At 39.5% G+C, this 20,039-nt stretch overlaps 2 protein-coding genes, 1 long non-coding RNA gene and 1 pseudogene across 5 annotated transcripts in view; all 4 read right to left on the bottom strand.

Annotated features, from left to right (window-relative positions):
• Positions 1-19,820, bottom strand: part of LOC149105357 (uncharacterized) — a 36,489-nt gene extending 16,669 nt beyond the window's left edge. For all 3 annotated transcript variants that reach the window (XM_089270515.1, XM_089270514.1, XM_089270516.1), the window contains exon 1: positions 19,521-19,820. Coding sequence is in view for 1 of the 3 variants with exons in the window: in XM_089270516.1 (XP_089126642.1) it covers positions 19,521-19,546 (26 nt within the window). In the remaining 2 variants the exon portion in view is untranslated. The remainder of the gene's footprint in view (positions 1-19,520) is intronic.
• Positions 51-7,819, bottom strand: LOC149105360 (uncharacterized). The gene has a single exon (XM_089270513.1). The coding sequence runs from the start codon at positions 2,330-2,332 to the stop codon at positions 674-676; it is 1,659 nt and encodes a 552-aa protein (XP_089126639.1). The 5' UTR covers positions 2,333-7,819; the 3' UTR covers positions 51-673.
• Positions 8,269-9,743, bottom strand: LOC149105359 (uncharacterized). Its single transcript, XR_016201123.1, has 2 exons — positions 8,596-9,743; positions 8,269-8,418 (listed from the first exon to the last, which is right to left on the bottom strand). It is a non-coding gene; the product is annotated as an uncharacterized LOC149105359 (long non-coding RNA).
• LOC149105358 (uncharacterized) lies at positions 14,426-19,467 on the bottom strand (annotated as a pseudogene).
• Positions 19,821-20,039: the final 219 nt, after the last annotated feature.

Genomic DNA, 20,039 nt, shown 5'->3' with positions numbered 1-20,039 from the left:
ACGAAAAAAACAAAAAACAGAGAAAAGGAACAAGCCAAGACTGACAGACTCAGGGCCAGCCTCGCTGAAAAAGAAAGTGAAACAAACGCCTTGGAAGAAAGGTACAACCAAACAAAAACGTTGGACGACCTGAAAGAGCAGGAAAGCGAGCTGCAGCGCCAAAACGAGGAAGACCAGGCGATCATCCAAGATGAGAATGCCTCGCCCTTCGAAAAAGAAGCCGCAGAAGGCAGAGTTGCAGAAGGAACGAGGAGATCGCGCGTTTGCAAACTCAGATTGCGGAAAGGGAAAGGGGGCGGCCTCTCTTGGAAAGGGTCAAGGAGGTCTTCAAAAAATACGGCGTGACATTGACCGCTATTCTTCTCGCCGCCGGGACCACAATCGGCACTGTCATCGGGGTCCTCACCAGAGGTTTGAAAGCCACCGGTAAAGCTTTGGGAAATGGCCTCAAAGATATTGCCACAAAACTCGGTTCTCTGCTGTCCGGGCTGATTGCCTTGATCGTGAGCTTCCTGTTCAAAGCCGCCGGCCAAGTCATCGGATTTTTGGCCGAGCATACCTGGCTGCTCATTCTTGCCGCAGTGGCCTTTTTGTTCGAAGAATATTTTAAGAACCAGCGTTAACCAGCGGGACTCTGCCCCGCGCCCCAGGGCTGTGGGGTGGAACCCCACACTTACCGCCAAGCCATGAACAGCAACGCCAATAATCCGACTACACCGACAATGACAGCCGTTTTGTTATTTTCGTGTTGCGGTGTTTTATCTGGAGCCTCGGGCTCTATTTTTTCCACCGGTGGCTGCGCTTGTTGAGTTTCGGACGAAGATGGTTTCCTGTGGGGTGGAATCCCACGCCCCGATTCGGCTGTTGCGGCTTTGTGTATCAGGTTGGACGGGTGGCTGTTGGGCGGGTTTATCTTTGACGGGCCGCCTGCCATGATTTTGAGCCCAGCTTTTTTTGTGTCTGGCTTTAGCTCGTTGTTCACCCCCAGTTTCATCCCAGAGACTGCCTGTTTCAGCTTGCTGTTGTAACCGATCGTGCTTGCGGTGTTGATAATCATTTGCGTGGGCATGAGCCAGGCCATTGGGGCTACAGCGAGATTGAGCCTCACCTTCGCTTGATCCACCGCGAGGTGGTACTTTTGCATGCTCTGGGCCAGATCGGGCTGTCTGATAGCGTCTTCCATCAGCACCAGGAACTCGCTTTGGGCTTCTCTCGCTTGGCCGCCCGAACCCAGAATGCTGCTGCGGAAGTTGACTTGTGCGCCCAGGGTGCAGTAAACGAAAGCCTCGATCGACTGGTTGATTCGTGCCAAGCCAGCCTGGGTAAAGCCATTTGCGGTATTGGGGGAGAACCAGTCCGATTGAGCCTCAGAAGCGGCACCCGGCTCGATGTAATAAATAAGGTCCCCATTTATTGCTTTCCCGCCTTCATCGCTGAATTTGTTCCATTCCGGGTATTTATAATCAGTTTTTGATGGGCCCGCGCCTGTCGCGTACACGTAAACGCTTCCCAGACCGTGGTTTTCCCCGTGAGTGAAGCAAAAATCACTCGAGGGGGCAATGCTGAACTCACTGCATATCCTTTTGTATGAAGCGACGTCGTAATGATTATTGTATTGGTTGAAAGGCGGGTCTCCGGGCGAAGCGCTCATGCTCTTAATTCCTCCTAGCTGGTACAGAATGTGCCTGACCATGAAATACACGTGGAATTTGTAGAAAGCTCTTATCTGCGGGGGAAGATCCATCCTGCTGTCAAAGATTTCGCGAGAAACTCCACACCCCTGTGTCGTGCAGAAAACCGCGAAGTTGAGCTGTTGCGGCCAATATTTCATGTCAGGTCCTCCCAGCCAGCGTTTTGATTCGACTGCCGACGTGTGCCTTAGTTTGGTTTTTTCAAATATTTCTCGGAATTTCGTCGTGAAATATTGGTCAGGCATGACGTAGATTTTGATTGCATCGTCGAATATTTTTGTCAAGCTTGGCGCTTTTCCATCGAAAGGTACCGCAGGGATGGGCAAGGAAACTTTTGAACCAAGCAGCGCCAGCTGGTAAGGAAACCCTCCAATGTCCCCCGAGCGCTTGTCTTCCAAACCGAGCACCTTTTTCATTTCCTCGCTCCAATATTTTTTGTCTGAGCTGAAGATGCTTTGAAGCGAGCCTGGATCCTCTTTGAAAAAGATTTCTTCCGTTACGTTTTTTCCGTCGGTATTCCCCTGAGTGATGAAACGGGATCTATCGGCCTTGGGGAAATGTGCCACAAATACTCTCCACGCGTTTTCCTTGGCCATTGCATCTTTTATCACAAGGTTCGGATCTTTCCACACAATCGCCATACTATTTGAACACAATTTTATTTGTTAAATATAAAATGGTTTTTCTCACTATTGTTACACAACAGAACGGCGAGACCATCTATTTTGAAGAACCGATACTGAGAGTCGATTTCATGAAACTCATTTCGTGCAGTTTATACAACAGCGGGGACAATTTGAAAAGAGAAGGTTCCATCACCTTGGGAGATAATAATGATGCCAAAAATATCACTTTGCCAGTTGGTCAAGTACTCCCAGGGTATTACAATTTAGAAAGAATTACACTTGAAATAGGCAATCTTTTCATCAAATATAACTATAAGTTGGAAACAGAAATAAACCAACCTCTTGGCCAGCTTGTAATCAAAAATTCGGGGTCAAGACCGATAGAACTTGATCGCGATTTAGCCGTTTGCTTGGTATTGGGCGAAAGCTAAAGTTTATAAACTTCATAAAAAGGCTTAGATCTCCAACGTCATATCTCATTCATTGCGACTTGATCGACAAACAAAAGAATCTGTTCAATGGCAAAAGGTCAGATATCTTGGCCTCTTTTGATGTGAAAGGGAAGCCTTATGAAAAAGTAAGTTACCAGGCTTCTCTGCAACAGGTTTTTCGAAACTGCTCTACAGATGAGTTGATAAATAGCATCACCATTAGCATGAAAGATGAAAATGGCGAACTCTGATTTCAAAGGCTTGCCACTTCTTTTTGAATTTGAGTTAATTTGAACACAATTTTATTTGTTGAATATAAAATGGTTGTTCTCACTATTGTCACGCAACAGAATGGCGAGACAATATATTTTGAAAAACCGATACCGAAAGTGCATTTCATTAAACTCATTTCTTGCAGCTTGTACAACAGCTGGGACACTTTGAAAAAAAGAGGAACAGCAACCTTGACTGGCTCTGCCACCGCAATTTTCTTACCAGGGAATTACACTTTAGAAAGCTTGGCAGAAAAAATAGACAGCATGTTCACCAAAATCGGTTATGCTATGGAAACTAAAATGAATGAACCTTGTGGCATGCTTCAAATCGTAAATAAAGGGTTCAAGAGAGTTGTTCTTGACACAAATTTATCAAATTTTCTTGGTGTTAAGCCAAAGTTGGCCACTAAAACACTTGTAAAAAGGCTTTCATCTCCAACGACATATTTTATTCGTTGTGATTTGATCGACACAGAACGGAATCTGTTCAACGGCAAAAGGTCAGATGTATTAGCCACGTTTTATGTGAAAGGGAAGCCTTATGAAAAGGTGATCTACCTGGGTTCTCCGCAACAGGTTTTGCGAGACTGCTCTACAGACCAGTCCATAAATAGCATCACCATTAGCGTGGAAGATGAAAGTGGCGAACTCTTTGATTTCAAGGGCTTCCCTCTTCTTTTTGAATTAGAGTTAAATTAAATTTCTTTATATACGCAATGTCTTCGGCGAATCTGTTGCCACCAAGCGCGCCGCCTGCCGAGAATGAAAGAGGAATCTATCCAAGCCTTCCCGAAACGACAAATGCCGAGAATTTCCGGCTAACCGAGATCAGCAGAATTGAAAAAGAAATTTCTGCTGAGGTCGAGCATTACAGGCTTGTGTTGAAAAAATACAAAAAAGCCCGGAAAGCGCTTCATTATTCCCTGGTTGGCCTTGGTGCCTTCACAGCAGTTCTGTCTTCTGGGGCTGTTGCAAAATCACTCACCGGTGTTGGAATTGTTGTCGGCGCGCCTGTTGCCGGGATAGCCACTTTATCCGGCGCAGTTTCCACTGGCCTGTCTGTTGTCAACAAGAAGCTTGAACGGAAAGTCAATAAGCACTCGAGAATCCATTCTCTGGCTATCAGGAAACATGACTCGATTAACCTTGCCGTCTCAAAGGCTCTTAATGATAATCGGGTTTCTGACACGGTTTCAACTGATCACACGTGAAATGCAGAAATATCGCCAGCTTAAAGAGACTTTATGCTCGAACTTCTCGCGAATACAGACAAGTCCAATCCAGCCAGATATTGAAAAAATAAGAAACCAGGTTCGGGACCAGGTTCGGGAAGAATATAGAAAAAAACTTGCGGATTAAACAGCAGATTTGAACTAAATTTTGAGCAAAAAAACACAAAACTCTCTCTTTGTCTCATCAAAAACATGTGATCGTGATATTTGACATTTCACAAAAATAGCCTTGAACTTTCAAGGTTACTCACTTGACGCAGCCAAGTGCGAAATAGGGAAACCCCCTGATGAGCTGTTTCTTTTTATCGCTCTAGTGAAATCTCTTTGTTCTACCGCGTTTCGTGCCCCATTTTTCGTTGAAAAAAGATGAAAAGTGTTATTTTTTTGACCAGGCCAAGAAGAAATACCGTATTCTAACAAACTGTGGACAAAAAATTGAAATCTGCCTGTAAAATTCCTCTTGGCTTCAACATTCCTGATGGCTTTGAAAATTCCTGATGGCTTCAACTGAAGCCAAGAGGAATGCAACCAGCTTAAACTGAAGCCTTCAGGAATTCGCAACGGGAAGCTGTTGTATGAAAGCCTCAAACAACCGGAAGCGTGTCATGAAAGCAATCAACAACTTCGCGTGTAATATCACGCACTTGTCTCTGCCACTCAGGCGTGAAATATTCATTCACAAGAAACACAATCAAGTGAACACTGACAAGCATGTTTTTATCATATGCAAATGAAACTGTGGATTTTTAAATGTAAATTCGACCGGCGGTTATAACGTTGCCGCCTTTTTTCGCTAACGCTCCCTTCCAAAAAGGAACCACTCGTGCCAATCGTAACCATCCCCGGAGCATACTTTTAAAAAATTCTTGTACTCGGGGCTGGCTTCTACGAGAGGTATTATCAGCGGGCTTAGCGTTGCTTTATGAACAGTTCCCTCCTTTTCGAAACAGGGGAAACAGCACTCCTCGAAATAACAGTGCAGATAATCGAAACAAATAACCATCGGCACAATCTGCTGCTTGAATTTGCAAAAAGGCAGTTTTAAAATATTCTCGTGTACCTTGTCCCACCCCATTTCCTTTTTTCCTTGATTTTTATCACGATGTACTCCTTTAGAATGATCTCACGAAGCTTTGGAGGGAGGCTTTGAATGGCCTCGGAAAGTCCACAGGCAGCTATGTCGGCGCAGTATACACAGAGCATGCACTTCTCCAATAGGAAAAATTTTCTGGCACAGTTTTGTATATACTAGTGAAGGGCACATCTGCGCATATTGATTACTTGCAGCTTCCATGGACCCGAAGTGAGGTTTCCCGCACAGCACTGATCAAGGAGGAAGAGAAACACACACACATATATAGTGGGGGTTCTGGACACAGTGGGTAGCAAGGGCAACAACCGTCCGAAAAAAGCCCCCCAGCTCCTTCTCCGAAGCTTCAGTCTGAGAAGGAGCTGGGGGGCTTTTTTTGGACGGTTGTTGTCCCTTGCTACCCACTGTGCCAGAACCCCCACTATATATGTGTGTTGGTACCTGACAGAGTGGATTATTTTAGGCTTTTCCTTTTTACTAGTTTCATATCTCCTTTTAGTTTGTATTCATTTGGTTCACATTCAGACTCAATGACATTAATAGCGGAGCTCCGGCGGCCCAAAGGGCCGCCAAGTGGAGCCCCATACTCATATGGGAAAGAAAAGGTAACCCATGAATGAATTTTCTCATGGTTTTAATGGCTAGCGGTATTGCTCGTGGGCGTGTACGCACGACGACGACGACGATGGCGACAGCGACGGCGGAGTTGCCCAACATGGCGGCCATACTCCAGCAAATAGGTCGACAGAGACATGCACCCTCGGTCTCTAGCAGAAGAATGCCATTTTTCTTGGCGGAATTTTTAAAGAAAAGAAAACGCATTTCTATTTGTTATGTCGACAAACGATAGCGGAGGTTGATCTGATGGGGTTGCACTGAAGGAATTAAAAAGAAAGCAAAAATTAACAGGCAAAGATGTAGCGAAGAAGATCGCGAAAAAGAGCGGGCCAGCGCTGGGGAAGGAGGCAAAACAGTACTGAACAATGCCGTGAATTATAGTGAGTCAAGGGCTAGAGAAAGGAAGTGAAATAATACCGAACAATGCCGTTAACCAAAGCTAACGAGGGCCATAGATAGGATGTGAAAGTACTCAGAAGACTTCAGTGTCAAGTTTTTAAAACTCACGCATTGTGACGCTGTGCAGCCGTGCAAGAAAAGTCAGATTTTGTCAGGTGATGAACAAGAGAAATCAAACATGTCCGAGTATTACAAAACAGTAAACACAGCGGGAAAAACTGGCTGATTCGTTGATGTGTCGAAAAGATTAGTTGATTTCAGTCTTCACAACTTTTGCTGCAAGTTTCTGCCTGGAAGATTTACACTGGCCGAACTGATATTGCCAACTTGCGGTAAGTGACTTTTGTTGTTGCGTTTGCTATGAAAATTAACAATTTGCCTCGGCAATATAAGCTTATTTTCAATTGGAATCCTTTGAAAGTCTTCCTTATTTGAAGCCATGCTGTGAGACAATTTATAAATTGCATCGTTTTAATTTCTCTCATCTCTAAACAATAGCAAGTGAATCGCTTTGTGGAGGTTGTTGTTAGTTGTAGACAAATTAAGCTTTCTGTCGATATTCGTCGTCAACCTAAGCTTATAACCTCACGTCTAAAAATAAGCTTAACCAAAACCGTATTTGTAAACACGGCCGGGCGAGTTTTGAAGCTTTCTCTGTGTTAGTTGGCACAGCCACCTCGTAGACTGCTAAAATTTCTTCTTGTTGTTGAAAACCAAGAAAGGTGTACAAACCATTTTAAGCCGAAGCGAACAGGATTTGCTAAATTTACTTTCAACGTTCCTATGTGAAGATTTGCATATTGTGATTACAAAGTATGGAGATTTCCTCGTTTTGTTAGTTCAATTTATTCGGTTTGGCGAAATGCTTGGGTGAATTCCCAGGTTTAAATTTGGTTGAAGACTGGCAAAGCTACCGCCGATAAAATGACTGCAAAGCTAAATTAAGCCGTCGGCAAAAATGCACACTGTAATATTCAAATTTAAGCGTGAATAATTATTGAACTTTTAACACTGCAAGGTTAAACAAATTTTCTTTATCCTCTCTTTCATTTGGTTACTAAACGAATTTTCTTTATCCTCTCTTTCATTCGGTTACCTTTCACTGAGAAGGGATTTGCTTTTGATACTCAGATGAAGTGATATGCATAATTATTGTGTTTATAATGTAGATTTCCTCGCTTTATTTTGTTGTCTGTCCAATTAGTTCGGTTTGGTGAAATGCTTATATAGTCCAAATGTCAAGTAGACGATTGTGCATGTAAATCCTGTGTGCAAATAAAGCTCTACTTTCATTTTGATTTACTATTTCATTTTATTAGTGCCACTGCTTTTGATTGGGGGTACATGGGTTATTCCCCAAATATGCAGTATTTACACTTAATATGGAAATGTTCCTCAAAAGTGAGATAGTACTAATAGAAAAAAAAAATGCGAAGAGCTTTACTCGGTAAATTGAACAGTGTAAATGACATGACAATTTAGGGCATAGAAGTTCTTGCCCTGACCATTTCTCGGTATTAGAAATAAGTTTTACATACATACATACATACATACACAATTTAGTTGGTGAGAGTGCTCTCCTCTCTCCACACATGCACTCTCTCTCTCTCTGCTCATTTCTTCACACTAATTTTGTTATTAGGGACCTTAAGATACGAGGACGGGAAGGCCAGGACGGCAACGGCAGTGGACGCGGGAAACTTTCGAGGGTCCCGTCGTGTCGCCAAAAACAAAATGCTTAAGATGTGCATTTTCGCAAAGGACAGCGACGTCAATAATTCGAACCTCGTACAAGCTATTCACAGAAGCAATGAGATCCATTACCATCTGTAATTGTCAGTAACAAGCATCATAAAAATCAAACAAACGTTGCTTCAAGTTCCGGGTAGCATAAAAAAGCTAAACATCAGTTTGAAAATGTGTATTTTATTTGCTCGATAGATGCTCCATGTCATTCATTCTTACAACATTTTATCGACTGCACTTACACTGATGTATTCTCAATGCATACAGTTTGTATTGAGCTTGCACACTCGTGATAGCGTCTGAACAGTGACTGCAGAAACACAAACGAACAGACAAGGAATATTTTTATTCACATTTTCGTATCTCAGCGTAGTGTTCTACACTACAATCACGAAAACTGTGAACCTTATAAACATTCCTATCAATATAACTGAAAATAAAGTCAATTGGAACAGTTATCGAGGCAAAACAAGAGCAAAATACTCACGTTTTCGTTACGACGGCTCGTCGGGCGAAATGGCGTCCTCGACGAGATGAGGACGGTAGAGAGATGAGTTGAGAGTTCTCGTGCGCATGCCCCATTGAGTTAATTTACTTCCGGTAGCCGTCCTAGCTCGTCCCGTCCTGGTATCTTAAGGTGCCTATTAACTACACTGCAACTCATTAACCGAATGTCACTCACTGTTTTCTTTGTTGTGCATGCATACTTTTTTGCTCGTCGAAGAAAGTTTCAGTTTCTTCCTGGCTTTTTCCTTTGTCCTGTCCAGTACCAATTCCTTTGTAATATAACTTTGTAAATTCTCTATTCTCCTTAAATTTTGTCTTGTCAGGGTGATAGAATGCACTCTCAGAGTGTTCAATCATTGTTTTCAGTCGCTACAATTTTCAGGAAAAAAGCAATAGTTTTCTTAATTTCCTTTTACTTTGTGTTAGGACCTTTTAGCATGCTCGTAATTGACCCATGGGCATAATTTTGAATAAAGTAAAGAATTAGATCTGTTTTAGTGTTAAGTATTTTAAACTATTATGAATTACATGTAGGCATTTCTTTTTAGTTTTTATTTTTTATTTTAGTCGCATGTGATGTTTTATGATTTTACTGACGTATACCTTGTAAATGTAAATAATGCACTAGAATTAGCCAATCAGAGTGTGCATTGTATCAGCTTTAAACACAAGCCATATGTAATAAATGTATGTAAATGATATTTTTATGACAGAGAACTGGACAGGGCAAGAACTTCTCTTTCTTTTGTAAATTTATATATTCATTCCTCTCATTGCTGTCAAAATGTCTTAGGACCCTTCATTTTTGATAGTCCATTATTTTCCACCATACCTAGCACAGAAGCTCACAAAATCCTAACTAATAACCAACATGTGTGTATCTCTGGCCTTTGCTGTGTACTACGTGTATATTCTGTTATCCTGCCTTAACGGCTAGAAACAATTTTGACAGATCGCGCTGTTTCAACAGCTTCACTTAAATTAATTCCCAGTAACAGTGCTACATGTGGCAGTGTTATTGCGTATGAACTTTATGGAGGGTTTAGATTTTTATTGTTTTATGATTACAGGAGACAACAAAATATACATGTGTATACATAACCTGATGTTGGTGTTGGTTGCAACTCGTAGTTCATAATAGTCATCCTATTACAGGTAAGGGGGAAAAGTTCAGAAAGTTTAGAACATCTCTTCCCCCAGCACACCTTCTGTCTACAGGTGCAATCATTGAGAGGTTATATATATATGAAGAGTAATGTAAAGTTATAAACTTAACATTAAAATCTGACATTTGAACGCCTCCTTTGCTAAAATTAGTCACAATTTAATTGTTATCACTCCCTGTGAATTCACAGAGATTTCAGAGGCAAATTATCACCTAATGTGGAAGTCCTGTCTTCAAGTTAGGGAAAATGACACAAAAAAAGTTACCGTGAAAGTAAAGAGAATTGTGAATGTTGATGTGGTGTACTTTGTACTTCATGTAAAGGTATTTGGTGAGTGCCAAGGGCATAACATTTCATGCATTGCTTTTTCAGGACAAATTATATAACAGTGATGTTTTAAGGTGAGATCACAAAAATAATGAGTACATTGTCCAGGCAGTACCAGTTTATGGAAGGCATATGCAGACAGTAAGAGGAACTGTAAGCATTACCAGGTAAGTTTGTTTTATGCTTTTGACTTCTTGTACTTTGATTTTGTGTCATTTCATCACAAGAATAGGTGATGAAAGATGCGATAGTTGTTGCAGTTTATTTTTGAAGGCAAACTTATAAGTCTGCCTATGTTGGATAACAGTCATGTGTAAACTGAATGTAAAGCAAACACTCTGTTAAAGGTGGGGCAACCCTAAAACCCAGAAACTGGAAGCCGGAATCCAGAACGAAAAACTGGAATCCAGTAACCGGAAACCAGAATCCACAAATCGAAGAAAACAAGTTCTTCAAATACTCGAAAATTGTTTTGCTTACATTTTTGCCTGTAAAAAATAAGCGGCCAAGTAAAAAGGACCTCAAACTGACACAAAAATTCCCCATCTGTTGAAATTCGTGCAACCGTTATTTCTAGTGAGGGCTATAATTATGAGAATCTTCGTAAAGTGCGTCATAATTTAATTCCAAGCACCCTGAGAGCGTCTAAAATAAGCTTGCTGGCAATTAACTGCACAGCCATGGGCCGAGCGCAGTTCATGTTCTACCAGTGTTGTTTTTTTTTTTGTTTGCGGTCAGTGACCAGACCCAAACTTCCTCTCAGCCAAATTTTGAATCACGCAACCTGTGACATTTATTCGCCATAAGCTGTTGAAACGTTAATACAAGGACAATGTTACGGATATTGTTTTCTTTATTTGTGTATAATATATATTTTCTTCTGGTTTTATCGAAGCGTTGGATTCAAAGGGAAATAATAGATACGTTAAAAACGTATGTCAGCCATGGAATGTGCTGACGTTGCAGCTTTCATTTTCGCTACATGACATATACACTGTAAGATCATGTTTACTTTGCAAGTTTATTTCGCCAGAAGCGATGGTCATTCATGTATGTGCAATTTTGTGAGTATTTCTTGTGGGTTTCGGCAAATGAAGCGAATTCTTTGGCTGTTTCATCACAGCGAGTTAAGAGATTTGAAGAAAAATTAAGTATTTGCCGAGGTAAACAAGAGCTTGCCAGAACTTGCAATGTTTAAGTCAGTGCTAGGAGAAAAAACACAACCGTTCCAAAATTAGCTGTGGATAACGTAAACTCCCCTGATTGTGTGACCTGCGTGACTACTTCAAAGCGCAAGCAAATTAAATTTTGATGTTTCAGGAAGAAAGCTGTTTATTAAAAGCATTATTAATAGCGTGACACTTGTTTCCTTTTGTGTCATTCGTGGGCATGTCCCGAGCGAACTTCCAGATTAAGACCATTACATCATCATAGCTTTTGCAAAGGTTAAGACTGATGGTGCAATAAGATATGACACATTTTGTGTTGATCAAGTGATGTGTTTACAGTAATCAATGAATCATCAAGGACTGCTTTGGAATGTGCACTGCATTGTGACTGTAGTATTAACAAAACAGTTAAATTTTAAAAGCGCGGTTATAAGATTTAAACGATCTTCTTGCCATTTTGTTTAATAAGCGATCTGCAATTTACCAGAGGTATAAATTTACTCTTTATGTCTAGTAGATACTGAACAAGATAGAAAATGTCATAGAGAACAGGATGTCTGTCAGTGGCAGCCCCCTGTACATTGATGGTTATGCCCCCCACTTTCGAAGTTCAAAGGCTAACCTGGCTCGTCTTAATACAATATTTGATTTGTCCAACAGATACCAAACTAGTTCCGGATCAACACTATTTCCACACTGATACTGTGACAAATCAGCATTTCATATTCTTGGCGGCCATCATATTAAAACAATTTATTTATAGAAATCTTGCACACTTACTTCCGTCTGCTTCTCACTAGCTAACAGATCGGACCACATGTTGTTAAAAGATGCTTAAAGACTGCCAAAAACTCACCACAATAGCTTGTTGTTATTGTGCCACTCGCCAGTCTTCTCATAGCAATTTGATCTAGACAAGAACTGCACTCTCACCAGAACCAAGTTGAACAAAAGATGGGTAACTAAGCCTTTGAGCAGGCTCTTGTGTTTGGGCCAGGGGCATGAGAGGCAAAGCTGCAGGAAGGCACTCGCTGACATGCCAATGCAGAAAAACACTAGACACTTATTTAGCCTGCTCAGGCACCAGAGACAGATAGTAGAGCCTGCTCGCAAGCTATGAGTAACTCTATCCACCTGAAAAATCACTAACCCTGACTGGAAAGTGATTACCCAATGGATAGCTTTATCCAGCTTTTGAACAATTGGGCCAGATGTATAGCTAAGGGTTGTTCAGAACTAGTCAAAAATTTTTTAGCAATTACGGTTTGTAGCTGAAGTAAAGCCAAGAAAGTAAATAACAGCAAAATAGTTTTTCCCCATATTTATTTATTAGACATTGCCGAAGTGAATTATTTCTATCATCATTCATAATATCTGGATTCAGGATTCTAGTTTCCAGTTCCGGATTCCGGTTTCTGGATTCAGTTTTTTAGGGTTGTCCTTAATGATGTATGTGCATGTTAATCTTGAATAATCTGAAATTTCAGAGAGGTTAAAAATATAATATCATATCTGTGATGGTTCTGTATCTGTTGGTGTGCAATGATCTACACCAATATTTCAGTGTAATAATGTACAGTGTATATTAATTAACCAAATTATGCTGTTTTTAGTTGACCAATGCTACTATTGTAATGTGATGTTGAAGCCCACAAATTGACAAACATGCCCAGTGTCAACTTGTCAAATATATGAAGTGGCTAGACAGTCTAGATTACAAAATTTTTTGAAAGTTGGAATTACCAGGTAAGATATTTCTGAAACATTATTTTGTAATTAATGATTTCTCAGACATTGTTTTCTTCAAGAAAAGATTCATACCCCACATGGAGGTTTTTTCTCTATTAGAGCTCTATCTTCCTGATACTTTAATTTGGAATTTTTGAAGACTGGCCATGAATGGGTGTTGGGTGTGAATATCTTCTGGTACTGCACATTCAGATTTACATGTAGTAAGCAAGAACATCAGTATTTATCCTGACAAACTCTGATTTTCTTTTGGAAGCTGAACTCATATGCAGTTGTACAGTTATATGTACAACCAAACAGCCTGGATGACCCTTTGATTGGGACTGGGCCCATTGTTGTAACTTGCAATGTTCCAGTTTCTTCTTTAAAGCAAATTGCATTTGATCTCAAAAGCAAGTCGCCAAGTTCATTTCAGTTATTAAGTTTTCTTTGCATCTCAGGGCAGAGCCTGCCACTGTGAAAGTTGGGGTACCAGCCCGGGGGAGGTACTTTGGGAATTTCTGGGTGGGGATGTGCCGCTTGGACCCTGGAACCCTTAGCCTATACCAGAGCTAGTTCAGCTGAATTTTGCTACCCTATACTAGAGTAAACTCCCCAAATCCCCCCATCTATCGACACTGTTGAGGCTGATTTGCATAAATTTAAACTTGCTGATTTGATTTTTTTATATTTTTGAGTGGCAATTCCTGGTTTCCTGAGTCTAGATAAAATCTTCAACCAACTAGTCAATTTTGTGAAAAATGATACCCTATTCTAGACCCAAATGCTCTGATTTATATACCCTATCCTAGAGTAAACTGCTTGAAAACCATACCCTTCACAGCGGCACATACCTATATAGCCCATATATGGCAGTGCTGCCCCCGGGGGTACCAGCCCCTAGCATTTGATTCACTAACACTCAGTAAACAACTAACAATGAAGTACACTGTACATCAAAGAAAGGAATGTCATCTGTTATTGTGTAAAGATTATAATAAATTATAATCGATATGTTTTTATCTGAATAACAGTGGTGTTCAAGTAGCAGCTACAGTATGATTACATGTCTGTTCCTGTCATTCTATATATGAACAGTTTTCACATGGGCAGCCTGTATTAAGACATCAAAGATTTTCAAAGCAACCATGGCCTGGTGAGATATTTCGGAAGAAATGTAAATTTAAAGTCCTTATGATTGCTTATAAGCATTGATTTTTATTGTAAACAATATCTTACTGAGTGTATTTTTCTCGTGTACTAATTGTTGTAGAACACAGAGATCACTATAAGTATGACAGAGATATTAAAGTGTGAAAAGTTCTATAAACAAATGCACGCAGGAACAAATTAATTTATGATGGATGCAGCTTCTGAGAGATCCCCAATGTTAATGGAACATACACCGTACATACATACAAAAGAGTTCAATAATTTATTACTTAAGATTGCAATGATTTGTTTGGTTTCTCTGTATTTACAGACAACTTGATGGGATTATAATTTCTGCACCAAGGTCATTGAATAAACTGACTTAGAAGTGGAGTTCTGCAACCCATCCTGTGTGTTGTAATATCATGGCTGCAACATTGTGACAGATACACTGTATTACATTATTAAGAAACACATATATTAACTAGTTATTTAAGGTGCCTGTTAAATTAATCAGTTTTTCTTAGAGATAATTTACTCATGGTTTATTTAAATAATTGCTTTTTTGGCTTTAAAATGATATTTATCGTGTTTGTAAATCAATTTTGTGATAATCTGCGTTGGACATGGCATAAATTAATATTTTGCCAACACGAAATGGAGACAGACAGCCTTGCCATTCGCGACGTCCAATAAGGCTAATTTGTTCCCTACTGTTGTACAGATAGTGTTCTCTTGTTTATAAATTATTTCAATCTGTTGTTTAAATGATTGCCTCATAACCCCTATGTCCAGTTTGGTGCATGTAGGATATTGATGTATTGTTTATCCATTTTGCTGTAAATTATCTTAATTGATGTGTCAATCAAAACATATCTTGGATATGCTGGGCTCTTCTGACAAATGTACCTATGCCTCATAACCTTTGAGTGCATTTGGTTGTGTAGTACAGACAAAATGGATGTACATAATATAACTTACTCTTAGCTTGCTTATAATTCTTGGTATAATTTAATCATAGCAAAATTAATTAATGGAACCCAATAACAACTCCTGTAGTCCACAATCTCAGTCAAGAAGAAGAACAAATCACATTGAAATTGAATAATAAAATTATTATTAGAAGCCTATGCAAGTATTCATGATCAGCAAAAAAAATATCCTAATTACCATTCATGCAAGAGTGATTTTGCTTATTGCAAACCCTTTCAGCAGGAGGAGACTCCAGACAAAAGTGAAGATGGCTAAATGTATCTTTGGGGACAAGTTAGAAAACAAACCTTTCCAACTTGTCACATATGTATACTATTTTGGTATTTTTGCGAGATTTCATTTGGTAGAGATTTAGGGACTGAGTATTGTAACCACTGCATTTCAATCAGTCCCCACAGCAAAAAAATGTTTAAACTTCTTTTGTGTGGGAGTCCCCATGTTAACTAAGAAAGAATATAATGATTAATAACAATGTCTTGTCTTTCTGAATAAGATAGGAAAGAACAGGAAATGCCACCAAAAAGCACAGAAGACAGTTCTCTTATGTGATCAAGAGTTTTAGTGGCTTCCCAGAAATCCTTGAAATCATGGCTCTATATTTCATAATCACACCATCTTTCACCTCGATCTGCTGATGTGATCCTATTTCCGGCTGAAACTATTAAATAGTTCGCAATTTTTTACTGTAAAGCGCCATGAGCCATGGATATGGCGCTATACAAATCTATTATTATTATTATTATTATTATTATTATTATTATTTACCTCACATACATGTTCGATCATTTTCATTAGTAACAGCATTCCAAAAAGTAACTGAGGAGCTCCGCTTTTAGGCTCGGCTAAATCTATATATTACTATCAGGGTCATCATCAGTGTTGTCTTCAAAATAAGTTTCTGGTAGAAAATCATCAATGTCTGTGAATAATGCGTTAATATTACTAGCACAACTGCTATTACCTTCCTTATCTTTAACACAGTTAAACAATGCAACAAAGTCAGCCAAGCAAAACCTTTCCAATTGTTTTGGTCTTCTTTGATAAAGTTTAATGATGTTGTCAGATTCTATGTCAGTTGAGTTGTCAGGCAACTCCTTGAGCTTATCTAATTTCTTTAACAAGAATGCCCTTTCATCTGGAGGTGAGGTGCTGATAAATTGAAAATCTCGGGAGGATCTTCTCATTGGCATTTGTAATACAAGATACACAGCTTCTTGAGCACTAATTTCAACTGCATTTAGAAATTTGTTTCCAATCTGCCTTACTCTGTTTGTGATATCATTGTTGCCAGATTTAGCTTCTTCAGATGCTTTTTGTAGAAGTCTGCTCATACCTCTCTGCCCTTTTGTAATACAGGACAGTATGTAGGTAGCACATGCATAAGGATCTAGTACATATTGCATGTCCATGTTTGCTCGCCAAGCTTTTAGCAAATTAGTGTTGTAACTATTGATCCGTATTTCTGATGGTGCCCTTTTCAAAAATAATGTGTCACGCTTTAATGTATGTCTTATAGTTAAGATATAACTTTCTTCAGTCAATTGTAATTTGTTGAGAAAATTTTCAAAACTGGTATCTTCACCATATTTCATGTTGTCAAGAACTTCTTTTATTTTTTCAGCATTTTCCATTACTTTGCACATCAGCACTGGGTTTTCAACAAATTCACTCCACTCTTCATGGGTGCTTGATTGTGAAGTTATGTCATCTACCCATGCATTCTGCACTTTTATGCCTTCAGTTTTAAATAATTCACTAGTGTCTACAAGATATTTGGCTGCATCTAATACTTTCTTAGGTCTGACATTCTGAAACTGATAGTGATGCTTGTAACCAAGTCGCCTTTTAAGTTTTATTGGAGTGGTCTGTGATTCACCTATTGGCCTTGGGAGACAGTGAACAGTTGAATTTACATCATTTGGCACATTGACAGTGTTTCCATGAATAGACAATTGACCACCTCTAGGCAGTTCACGCATTTGCATAAAAGGTATACAAGATGATATTAGTCGCTCCTCTAGTGATGTCAAATTCAATACATCAGGCTTATAAGGAAAACCCATCTTATTGACTTTAGAACAGCTGGGTAACCTGCCTTTTTTTTAGAGTTGAATTGGAAATTATGCAGATCCACTCAGTATCACTGACACTGTTAAAACCAGTAAGACAGGACTCACCAATGTCTGGTGAACATGCCTTATATTTGTTTGCATCACATTTCACTACAGAGCACTTGAACCACAATTGGTCACAACAAGTGCATACATATTCTGGGCCACTTGCAATGTTTTTGCGAAACAAATTTATCATAGAAATTGCATCATATTTGTTTTCTTGTGGTTGCAACTCATGACTGCTATATGTTAGTTTTGATACACTTGTCAGAGCCTCAGTCTTTCGTCTCTTTCTTACCGACTGTTTGTTTATTTGCCTTATGTGCTACGGGTTCTCTGCTTTTCGTTTTCCGAAGGAGAGCCACTCAATTTCTCTGACATGTTCTGGGTTCAATTTTCTTCTTTTAGAAGCCTGGTGTTTCTTGTTCCTAGATGTTTTGCTATTAATGTTGCTGCCTTGCACTCGTTTTTGATTCTCATTTTTTCTAAAGTTATCATCAGCTCTTCTGTCTTTCATGTATTCTCTCATGTATTGTCTTTTGTAAGCTTTACGTTTTTCACTGTCATCAACTGGTTAGTTTTCATCTGCATTTTTTGTTTGTTTGCTGTTGTCTCTCATCTCCATTGTTCTGTTTTCTACTGTGGAAACATAATGAAATTCATCTAGGTGTCCAATGTAAATGTTTACGGCATTTGTAACATTTACTGGTTCAACGACAGTAACTGGAGAAAAAGTTGCATTTGATTCAGCAATATGAATTGATAAATTAAGACAATTGGCAACAGCTTGAATTATGATAGCATCAGCCCATGTTCCTTGACATGACATTCTTTCCAAATAATCTTGCCAAGAATGCTCAGTGTTACTCTCTACGAATTGTTCAGGGTGATTCACTAAATACTGAATGCCAACACTGCGCACATAGAAATGACTATTAGCATGTCCATAAAGTTGATGTGGTACAGCCCTAAAGAAGCAATCACCACCTCCTCCAACATCAAGTGCAATTCTGCCTAACTGAGACAATCTGAATTCTAATAGACAAACAGAATTTGTGGGTGATATAAAAGGTACTGATTTGCAATACTCATTTGCAGGACCAGGATTTGACTCCACATCTCCACTCAATGATATGACTCTGCTTGCGAAATGATAAGTTCTCATTTGGAGCTGCCTTAATTTTCTGAAAATATTACCTTCAGCAATCATACAAAGCAAAGGCAACTTTTTATGCTTTGGAGACCTTGTTCGAAAAATACATAAGCTTAAACTTTGTCTAATGAAATATTTCTTTGAGAAAAACATGAACTTTGAACTTCTATAGCGCTCTAAGAAATGATAGCGATGGTATCCACACAACATAGCCTTAACCTTTGATGATTTCGGGACATATTTCTTTATGTATAATTTCACTAACTTTTTTGTTTTTTGTTTTTTTCCACTGGAAAGTCTAGTAACCATTTTGTAAGAAATTCTGGAAGGTTCTCTTTCACGTGTCATTCTAAACTGATGGGAGACAATGGTAGCTCTAGAACTCCGTACATTCACATTTTTATCTGCATTTCTGTACTGACAATTGCTTGACAACTGAACTGGTATATTTTGATTTTCACATTTCTCTTCGATAAATGCATTTACCTACTGCTCGGGTATTGTAGGATTACCTTCGGTAATCATTTGCTCCTTGGTATTCTGGACTTTCAGTTCTTTCTCCGTGTATTTCTGGTGGCATTCAGGTAACGGATCATCTGTTTGGCATTTGTTTGCTGTTTGATATTTTGTATTTGTTATGGTATTTGTTATTTGGCGTATATTGTATTTAGCATTTGTTTGGCAGTTGTGTTGCATCTCTATAGCTGTCTCGCTTTCCACAGCGAGAGGGGAACTCGACGAAAGCTTCATCGCAGCTGTTCGTCTCCTGACCTTGCAAATTACCCCAGCCAGTTGAGGGTTTCGACAATGCTTCTGTCCCTAAATATTTCAGAGACTTATTATAAGCTTTCTCAGAGCAAACTACGTCCATGCCTCTGACACTTCGACACACAAACAGATCAAAGCCAACCCTACTAAGACTGAACACAATACAAAATCTTGAGCGAGAGCACTTGAAACCATGTGCTTTGACATGTGACATTTTCCGAACAGCTTCCGAGCGAATTGCGAAATATTAAAAGCGTAATTAGTTTTAATCATACGTCCTGCGAGTTCTTTTTACAAAATTCAAAATACAATAAAATAAAAGGAGGACAGCTTACCTTCTTCTGCAGACCATTCCGTTCATTCCAAATAGTTCGTTTCGTGCATTCTTGCTACGGATGATCGATTCCTCGTCGTCCAAATGAATCTTGGAAACATCGTCACTATTAGGACTTTAAAACTCATCTCTTTCCACTCGAGCATTCTTGAGCACATTTCCTGTTACTTCCTGGGGTCTTCAAATGTGTATCTTGATCAACGATGGAACGAAAGGAACGAAAAGAACAAAAACCCGCCTTGACAATTTTTGCGTCGGGCTCGACACACAAGGCGCCGTGCTGTAAACATGTACTGCCGCATATGTCCCACCCCCTCCCCCCACATATATGACACATAAAACAATGGTACGACTTTGCAGACAAAACCAACCTTAGTATGGGAGACAGGGGAAAAGGCGCTTAATTAACGTTTATACGGATTTAATGCATAAATTAATTGTCTAACGGAAATGGAGTGACCAATCCAACCATCACTATACCTCATGGTATGTCATACATACCATGAGGTAAAAAGCGCTG

The sequence above is a fragment of the Orbicella faveolata genome, unplaced genomic scaffold (genome assembly GCF_042242905.1).
Source record: "Orbicella faveolata isolate gen_17 unplaced genomic scaffold, um_ofav_v1 contig_34, whole genome shotgun sequence".
Taxonomy (NCBI): domain Eukaryota; kingdom Metazoa; phylum Cnidaria; class Anthozoa; order Scleractinia; family Merulinidae; genus Orbicella; species Orbicella faveolata.
This window is presented reverse-complemented; position numbering and strand designations above follow the sequence as displayed.

Excerpts from the sequence above, each read along its gene's own strand:
- LOC149105360 (XM_089270513.1), bottom strand. The coding sequence starts at position 2,332 with ATGGCGATTGTGTGGAAAGATCCGAACCTTGTGATAAAAGATGCAATG.